The sequence below is a fragment of the Auxenochlorella protothecoides genome (genome assembly GCF_000733215.1).
Source record: "Auxenochlorella protothecoides strain 0710 unplaced genomic scaffold scaffold52, whole genome shotgun sequence".
In the NCBI taxonomy this organism is placed as follows: domain Eukaryota; kingdom Viridiplantae; phylum Chlorophyta; class Trebouxiophyceae; order Chlorellales; family Chlorellaceae; genus Auxenochlorella; species Auxenochlorella protothecoides.
The window spans coordinates 152722-161856 of NW_011934159.1; the positions used below are offsets into that span (position 1 = coordinate 152722).

General features: G+C 60.8%; 3 protein-coding genes across 3 annotated transcripts in view; all 3 read right to left on the reverse strand.

The window, feature by feature from the left end:
* Positions 1 to 290: 290 nt before the first annotated feature.
* On the reverse strand, positions 291 to 3211 carry F751_4407 (Sodium/hydrogen exchanger 9; the record flags this gene model as incomplete). Its single annotated transcript, XM_011398096.1, has 8 exons — positions 291 to 377; positions 500 to 657; positions 891 to 1082; positions 1263 to 1499; positions 1731 to 2141; positions 2494 to 2614; positions 2836 to 2969; positions 3169 to 3211. The coding sequence occupies 8 exons, from the start codon at positions 3209 to 3211 to the stop codon at positions 291 to 293; spliced, it is 1383 nt and encodes a 460-aa protein (XP_011396398.1).
* A 762-nt stretch (positions 3212 to 3973) lies between these two features.
* Positions 3974 to 6146, reverse strand: F751_4408 (Cysteine synthase, chloroplastic/chromoplastic; the record flags this gene model as incomplete). Its single annotated transcript, XM_011398097.1, has 7 exons — positions 3974 to 4099; positions 4282 to 4383; positions 4523 to 4654; positions 4770 to 5239; positions 5374 to 5466; positions 5664 to 5697; positions 6138 to 6146. 7 exons carry the CDS (start codon positions 6144 to 6146, stop codon positions 3974 to 3976), a joined length of 966 nt encoding a protein of 321 aa, XP_011396399.1.
* A 1905-nt stretch (positions 6147 to 8051) lies between these two features.
* The window catches only part of F751_4409 (tRNA modification GTPase GTPBP3, mitochondrial), a gene marked incomplete at both ends in the record, with an annotated part of 2764 nt that continues 1680 nt past the window's right edge, over positions 8052 to 9135 (reverse strand). The window contains 2 exons of the mRNA XM_011398098.1: positions 8052 to 8693; positions 8832 to 9116. Coding sequence (XP_011396400.1) covers positions 8052 to 8693; positions 8832 to 9116 — 927 coding nt within the window. The remainder of the gene's footprint in view (positions 8694 to 8831; positions 9117 to 9135) is intronic.

The following is a 9135-nucleotide window of genomic DNA, read 5'->3' on the forward strand; positions in this document are numbered from 1 at the left end:
CCCCCTCCCTACTCACTCATTTCGGTGGCGACTGGTGTCTGGAAGGGGTGGGGCAGGCGGTGCAGAGAATCCAGGCTGGGTCTCCTTGAATCATCCCCGCCGTCCCAACTTAGACCAGACGATCTGAGAACCCATGGAATTGGGAGCTGAGACGCCTGGCACGCGATGGCACTTCAACCATGCACGGCGAGGCTCCAAGAGGATGAAACTCCGAGCATGGGATCCGCGTCACCAGCCGGCCATGCACACCTGATCTCACGATCGGCACATCGCACTCCGCACGCTGCATCCTACCTGATGGTGGCGTCCTGGACCCAGTCCTCCGTTCGGTTACTGTTTCCCCCAAACAGCGGCTTCAGGATGAGCTCATCCAGCTCCTGCACCAGGGGATCAGTGGGGCCGGGGTGCCGCTTGCCTGCCCGTCATAAACGCTCCGGATTCCCACAGCCAGCACCTGGGGGCCGAGCATTCACCTTCCCACAACAAGGTCACCATGCACCTTGAACTTCTCATGCGTCCACGAGCGGATGGTGACCTCAAACCGGCCCAGCTCCGGGCCGCCATGCATGGGACTGGCCAGCCCATCCTCGGCCAGGGACATTTGGTGCAGCTGGGCGTCGTCCTTGTTCACGAGGTCCAGGGCCGTCAGCAGTGGACCTGGCAAGTGGGGAGAGGCCGTCAGGAGCTGTTGTGGGGCGCTCTGGGCTGGAGGGGAGTGCTACACTGAGCGGTGTACGACAACCCATATGGGCGCTGCCGGTGAGGGGCCCCATACATTGCCAAGTCGTCAGACGCATGAGTGCATGGAAGGATGCACACGCGGAGCGTGGGGTCCAGACTCCACACCCACCACCCAACCCCATACCACCAAATCGGCTGCATGCTCCTACCTGTGGCAGACCCCATGACCAGGGTGGACACGACCACGATGAAGAGCGTGGCGGTCTCGATGGCGGGGACGCCCGTCTCCCCGGGCGCGTCGCTGCGTGGGAGGTTCACCACCAGGCCGTAAGCGACGGCGCCCCGCAAGCCCACCGCCCAGAGCATGAGCTGCAGGTTGCGGGGCATGCGGTGCTGCAGGCCTGCGTGGGAGGAGAGGGGGGGCCCTGAGGGGTGTTCGTGTGTGGTCCAGAGAAAGCACTCGCCAGGGTGGCCATGCATGCATGCTGTGCACGGGGAGAGACCCTTTGTTAAACATGAGCCACCAGGACCAGACCCCCCTCGGCCCCCCCCCCCCCCCAACCCTTCCCCTATTTGCTCACCCTGGTTGAGGATGAAGGAGCAGGGAAAGACGTTGGCGGCGCGGGAGAAGACTGCCAGGGGGACGCCCGTCACGAAGAGGCCCAGGTCGAACTTGTGATGCATCGTTGCGACCTGGAGGCCCAGGTAGGCCATGACAAACATCTCGCAGGCAAAGGCCAGGAACTCCGACAGCTTGCGAAGGGTGATCTGGGCATCCTGGCCGATGTTGTAGTAGGAGTAGTGTGCATGGCACACGCCTGCGCATCACTTGGTGGGACGGTGTTGTGCTCGGGGGTTGTGGGGTGGCAGCATCGTTGAGCAAGGGGTACTCATGCGAGTCGCTGGACCAAGGGATGTGATGCCAATGACACCCCTGGGAACACCGGGGTCATTCTCCAGACTCGGCCCCTGGCAGCGGTACCCACCAGCCCCCCCTCCGGCCACCCTCTCCCCCCCGCAGAAAGCAAAGGTTAAATAGCAGCCTAGACCTGAGAAGAAGAGGGCGACGATGCCGCTCATGCCAGCCAGCTCCGCCAGGAGGTAGGCGAGGTAGGAGCCCATGACCACGATGGCGATCTCGTACAGCGTACCATCCACGTGGCTGCGCCCCGCCGCCGGCCGCTCCAGACGCTTGAGCAGGAAGGCGGCGGCCAGGGCCACTGCCACACCGATGGCCAGGCTGCCCAGGGCCAGGGCCACGAAGCTGACCAGCACGCCTAGCAGGCTGCTCAGGCCCATGGGCGTGTCATAGAACTTGGCCAGGGAGCGGAAGAGAACGATGGCCACGGCGTCGTTCAGCACGCTCTCCCCAAACACCAGGTTGTACAGCATGGGGGGGACGTCGGTGTCCGTCAGCACGGCCAGGGTGGCCACCGGGTCTATGGAGGAGATGGCCGAGCCTGCAGGGGGTGGGTGGGGGTGGGTGGGTCGGGGTTTGCGTGTGAGGGTGGGTGGGCGGGGTGGAGTCTCGCTCGACCCTTCACCAACTGATCGTGGGTATTGAGTTCCTGAGCGGGCCGGAGTCAAGCAAACAGGCCCGCAAGCAGAAAGAGCCAAGTGGACGTGTCGCGCAGAGGGGCTTGCGATGATCCACGATGAAGACGCATCGTCACATAGAACTAAAGATAACTGCGCAGAACTGGTGCAAGAAGCCGACGCCACATGCCAATGAACTTGCCTGGAGCCACAGACCCCTACTGATACCACACCCGAACACATGGCGCCCCCCCAACAATCTCCCCAAGCGCTCACCATACATCAGGCACTCCACGAGGGGCGCTCCTGCCATGCTCGTGATGTTGACCACCTTCAGGAGCACCAGCAGGTAGGTTGCAAACCCAAACACGAGGGCGGAAATGAAGGTGCCCACCACCTGTACCGCGAGCAACGGTGGGGTTTGGGTGAAACAAAGGTGCTGCCAGATCAAGTTGTGATTGCAGGGCAGTAAGCCTACCGACTGCATGGAGCTCGCCTCGGGCACGATCAGGAACTCTAAAGGTGATACAGAGGACATACAGCACCCTCAACCCACCACCAGCTCGACTCATTTCCCAATGCATTCGGAATCACACAAATAATCGCTCTGCAACTCACAGCAAACATGAGGATCGGCCCAAGGTTGTGGAAAAACTGCTTCTTCTTCAATGTGAAGCCCGCTGCAAACACGATGGGGGGGAGCAGGGCGTAGAAGAACACCTCTGGCGAGAATCGCAGCGGCTTGGCCAGACCTGGAAGGAAAGGATGGAGAAGGTTGATGATCACTGTACATGCAGTGGCTTCAACCATAGCATCGATTTGCATTTAAGCAAGCCCCCTGGGTTTGAGTAGGGGTGCTGGGTCCACGTGCTATGTTTGCACCAGGTACTCCAATCGCGCCTCTGCCATTCAGCCCCCACCTCATCTGCAGCATGCAAGCCTGTTCCTCACCGATCACTTTGCTGAGTATTCCAGCAAATATGCCGATGACCATCGCACAGCTGGCTGGGGGTATCCAGTTGAGCTTGTGACGCTGTATGAGGTAGGTCACCACAATGACCACGATGAGGAGAGCCCATAGTAACGTGATCTCCTCCTGTGTATGCGGGAATGGGATTGTTTGGGAACCTCAGCGGCCGTGGCTATCCGTTTTTGCCTGAGCGTTCCTCGAGAACAAGCGTCAATGTCCCCGACTCGATGCCCTAAGGGGTCGCCGGAAGCTTACAGAGGAGACGGCCTCTCCAGAATAGCCTTTGCCCACCAGGCCCATTACGACACTTCAACGCAGAACGTCGATCTAGCGTAATCTGATCGAGCACGGCCTCGCGACTTCTAGACAGGTGGAGAAGGAGTCGAGACTTGCTGGGACACCTTGCGTCTCTCCGCTACTAGGAGCGCATTGTCTCGCGAACCTGAGCTTTCATTTAACTGGGAGGAGCATGTGCTCTATAGTGATTTTAAGCAAGTACTTGCACAGCGTTCGTTTAGTGTATTAGACCAGGCTTGCAGCGTTCCGGATTTATTTTGCCATTCAGCGCGCCCGGAGATCAGAGTCACATAATCAGAGGGAGACACGACTTCAACGCAACATGCCAGATATACAACTGCATGGGGACCCAAATGCATGCAAGCAACGGGGCTGTTGCCTAGGTACGCTCTTATAAGGCCCATCCCTTCCTCGTCTTGCAGCTATACCGGTTCTTGGACCTGGGCATCCATGCCCAGACAAGCACGAAACTATCCAAAGGCTACAAGATTAAAACGACATCTTCTCAGACTCCTCCCTGATCTTCTGAAATAGCACGGACGAGAGGTAGCGCTCCCCAAAGGATGGCAGCACGACCACCACCAGCTTGCCCTCGTTCTCAGGGCGACGTGCAATCTGCAATGGGTGGTGGCAGGTGCGATCAGCAGGGTGTGATGTGTCACACAAGGGATGACCTGGTGAGCGCAACAGTGGCCGAGCTTGGGGTGTGTAGGAAGCCCCTGCAATCCGACCACGGTGCAAGCCATGCCCTACAAAGAAAGGAGTCTGTTCTTTACTCTGTTTGCAAACCTACTCACCTCATTTGCTGCCAGAAGTGCAGCACCCGACGAGATTCCCACCAGCAACCCCTCCTCACTAGCCAGCCTGCGAGCAGCCTCTACAGAGTCATCGCTGCTCACCTGCAAGGGGTCGGACATGAAGGCCAGATGATGGCATGGGAAGGCCATATCGCGGGGCAAATTCGCAAGCTGGCCCATCCAAACCCTCCCTCCACACAGGAATCTATGATTTTCAATGGACATCAGCCATGAAACCCACCTGGATGATCTCGTCCAGGATGGAGGTGTCCAGATTCTTGGGTACGAACCCTGCCCCAATGCCCTGGATCTTGTGAGGGGCAGGGGAGCCGCCAGAGATCACAGGCGACTCCTTAGGCTCCACTGCGATCAACTGTTGTGGGTGTGGGGGGTGGGCCGGTGACGCAGAGTGGGGGATTACACTGCCACCCCTACTGGCAGTCCTCGCACTCCGGAATCCTGGAGTGGTTGCATGCCTTGGGACACACCTTGATGTTGGGGTTCTGCTCCTTGAGGTAGCGGCCGGTCCCCGTAATGGTACCGCCGGTGCCCACGCCAGCCACGAAGAAGTCGATCTTCCCAGCCGTGTCCCTCCAGACCTCGGGCCCCGTGGTCTCGTAGTGGATCTTGGGGTTGGCGGGGTTCTCAAACTGCTGCAGCACAAACGCGTTGGGGGTGGCTGCGGCGATCTCCTCAGCCAGGGCCACCGCGCCCTTCATGCCCTTGGCCGGGTCGGTCAGCTTCAGCTCGGCACCAAAGGCGCGCAGCAAGATGCGCCGCTCCAGGGACATGGAGGCGGGCATGGTCAGGATGAGCTTGTACCCGCGGGCGGCGGCGATGAAGGCCAGTGCAATACCGGTGTTTCCAGACGTGGGCTCCACCAGCGTGGTCTTCCCCGGCGTGATCTTGCCCGCCTTCTCCGCCTCCCTGATCATGCTTAGGCCGATTCGGTCCTTGACTGCATGGACGTGGTGCAGAGGCCAATGTAAATTGCAACATGCAGGACGTCTATGCCTTGCGAACACACCCGTGCTCCATGCATCCATGTCGACCCACAGAATCACAAGAAAAACCCTCATACAGGCATCTCACCAGAACTGCATGGCTCCATGGTCTCCAGCTTGGCTGCCACCCTGGCCACATTGCCCTCGGTCACCTTGTTCAGGTACACCAGGGGGGTGTTGCCTGCAGGGAGAGTGTGAGGGTTTCACTAAGATTTGTGCAAGAGAGAGAGAGCTGCCGCATCCAGGTGCCCTTAGGACCCCGAAATCACCAGCTTGAGCTGGGGACAAACCTCAAGGGTGCGCTCACCTCCCAAGCCCCGTTCAGATCCTCCTCCACACCATCCCCTCACTATGCAGTACCCCCACATCCCTACGCACCGATGAGCTCCGAGATGTCATTTGCGATGCGGGGCTGTGATGTAGTGGCAGGGGCTTCGGGTGCGGCCACAGCGCGGCAAGACAAGGAGTGGCGAGATGGTGGCACGAGCCGGCTGGGCCCCGCCTGTGTGTGTGAGTACTGAAAGCAACGTCACGAGATGGTCGCCACGTAAATTTTTACTCGTAGGATGAAAGCAACATGGTCGGAAGAAGGATTGTGGAGTGGGGAAGTTCGGGACGAATGGCAAGAGTTGAACTGTCAGAGGGAACAGGCAGCACAGCCCCAGCGAATTTGCTGGCACATAGGAAAACCCCAGCACGTGTAAGGTTCGAAGCCGGCAAGCGCCAGCCCCACTACCTTTCCTCCCAGCACACAGAACTACCAACACTCACCCTTATGGCACGCCGCACAGAGGGAGGAGCGCAGAAGGATGAGGTTTGAAGGCACCGACTACTTGCGGCCTGCGAAACTACGGAAGGCATCGTCGTGGAGGGCCGTGCGATTTGGGGAATTCAAGTGCGCTGCAAGTGAGTAATCGAATTACTTGAGCGTCGGCTCAGAGGTGCATGTGGGATGTTTAGATATTTTTTGGAAGGGGTTTCGGCGCGCGCGACCCGCGAGGCGATAAGAAGAAAGATCGAGCATGGACTATGAACGGAGCTGCCCGGCGCGCCACCCCCGCGTACGTCGTCTCGGCCAATAAATGTCCATGGAATAGGGGATCCAGCTTCCGCGACCATTGTCCTGGGCAACGTGTGGTGCTGTAATGAGTCCAGATGAGTGTATATCCCCTTTAAAAGCAGATTGCAAGGTCTCTCTGTCGTATGATGGGACTGTATGCTCGAGGCCGCAGGGCCTCCTCCCTCCTCGTACTCGTAGCGTTTCTCGCGTTTTACCCTGCACCGGCCCAGGCACAGTGGTGGGCCAACTTGGGCGACATATTTGGTGGTGATTCTGGTCCTCCTCCTGCCCCAATCCCGACCGCGGCGGCACCAGTCCCGACGACGAGTGCGCCGGCTCCGACCGCCAGCAGCGACCCACCCCCGGCAGTGGCTCCCCTTCCCGTCAGCTCCACAGCCATCGCTGAATGCAGTCTCCTCTACGCGATATCTCAGCAGGTTAATGCCTCCATCTACACGTCGGCAATGCAGCTGGATGGTGTTCGCAAGTGAGTTGGCCATCTGGGTGCTGCGGGTAAACCGGAACAGTGTTCATAGTGATGAGCCAGCAAGCCTGGCCTGTCATGGACTCCACGCCGTGCACAGTGCACATACTCGTGGGTGCGTGTAAGGGTCTCGGACCATGTACCATCCCTCCAGCTTGCCACCAGCTGACCTCCTACACCTCTGTCACTTGCAGCACTCTGAGTGACCCGGCCTTCAAGGGCACGGCTTTTGTTCCAACAAACGCCGCATGGTCAAACCTGCTGACTGCCCTTGGATGGAGCCAGGATCAGCTGCTGGATGCAGGTTCTCGGGACGCTCTCAACGAGACCCTCCAGTATACCATTGTCCCTGGGGCAGCACAGACGCAGCGGGCCTTGGCAGGCCTGACCTACCTGGCCCCGCTCCCTACGGTACAGGGACAGCCACTGCTGGTGTGTGGTGCAGGAGCGCATGGCAGACATCGGGCGATGGCTTTGCTGGGACCTGGGTGTGATATCCCTCCTTTCCACGAATGCAGCCACACGGCCGATCTCCCTGTGTATGCAGGCTTGCAGGAAATATGGATGAGACATTACACCGCACTTGCCGACATGGTTTTGGTATCTGTGTAGGTGCACCCTTCTCCTTGCTCCTTCTCCTTCTGCAGGTGGATTCGGAGACGGGTTACCTGCGTGTGGTTTCCACCAGCCGCCAGCCTGCCGTTGTGGACTTCAACACGACCATCTCCAGCTGCCAGAATCAGGCAGTGGCCTACTTTGTAGACCAGGTGCGATGGGTCGAGGGCCATGTGTCTCGTCATAATACTTGAACCAAGCTTGCCAACTCGGTAGATTGGATACCAAGATACTCGCGTAAAGAGCACCAGCCTCAGCACTGCACCCATGCACCCCCTTGCACTCTTGCACAGGTGCCCCTCCCTGACCCTGCCTGGGTGTCAAGCTGAGCCACAGGGGGACCACATCCTCATGCTCCCCTGTTCCAACGCCGACATTGGCCCTCCGGCTGGTGTGCGAAGACTGCAGCAGTTGTGCACAGGGATAGCCGCCACTGGGCGTCATGAGCTTCCGTCTGGCGTGTACCAGCGCTGTACATTCAAGTTGATTTTCAGCAGACAGAGCGTAGGGCCCCTGCAGGAGTATGCTTATGACGAAGGGAGGCACGGATTGGGTGACGGCGTCCCCATCACTCCCACGACTCCACCGCCGCCTGCATGCACCCCTTTCATTTGCCGATGCAGAACTCTGAGAACACAGAGTCCAGCACCTCCTCGGTGTCCACCACCCCGCTGATGGCCCCCAGGGCGCGGGTGGCCCCCCGCAGCTCCTCGGCCGCCAGCTCCAGCGCTGCCCACACGCCCTCGTACCGCTCCAGCGCGGCGACGCACCGGGAAAGCGCGGCGGCGTGTCTCGCGCGCGTGACCAGGGCGGCGGCCTCGGGATCGCCGCCCTGGGCCAGGATGTCCTCCACTGCCCGCCCCAGCAGCTGGGTCAGGTCGTCCAGGCCCTCCCCCGTCTCGCAGGAGATGAGCAGCGGCGCGGTCGAGGGGGGCCCTCTGTCCCGTGGCGCAAGGTCTGCTGGCATGCCGAAGCCCTGGCCCCGGGGACCCTGGCCCTCTGCCAGAAGGTCTGCCTTGTTCCAGACCGACAGGGTCAGCTGGGCCTCTGACAATTCGCCAGGCGTCGAGTCGCCGCCCAGGTCCCCAGCCTGGGTGGCGGCGGCATCGTCACTGGCCCAGACCGCCTGCGCATCCCGGAGCTGGATCACGATGTGTGCGGTGGCCAGGGTGGCCCTCGCCCGGCGCACGCCCTCGGCCTCCACAGGGTCCTCGGTCTCCCTGATCCCGGCGCAGTCGGCCAGGATCACCTGGGGTGTTGGGGTGTTGAGATGGGGGAGAGGGGATTGTCCTGGGACATGGGGCATCCTCCTGAGGACCTTGGCCACGACATGCCACATGGATACATGATCACATTCAGCTGCCAGGCCCCCCCTGTGCCCACCCACCCGCTGGCCCCCGAGCTCCAGCTCCAGCTCCATGACGTCGCGCGTCGTCCCGGGGAAGGGGGACACGATGGCCGCGTCCCTGCCCGCCAGTGCGTTCAGGAGCGAGCTCTTGCCCGCGTTGGGGGGCCCCACCAAGGCCACCCGCACCCCGTCCCGCACCAGCTGGCCGCGCTGCCCGCCGCCCAGGAAGCCCGCCAGCTCGGCGCGCAGGGCGCGCATGTCCGGCAGCACCCCGGCCGCCACCTCGTCGGCGATGCCCTCGTCCTCCCCGAAATCGATAACCGCCTGGCCTTGGGGGGGGGGG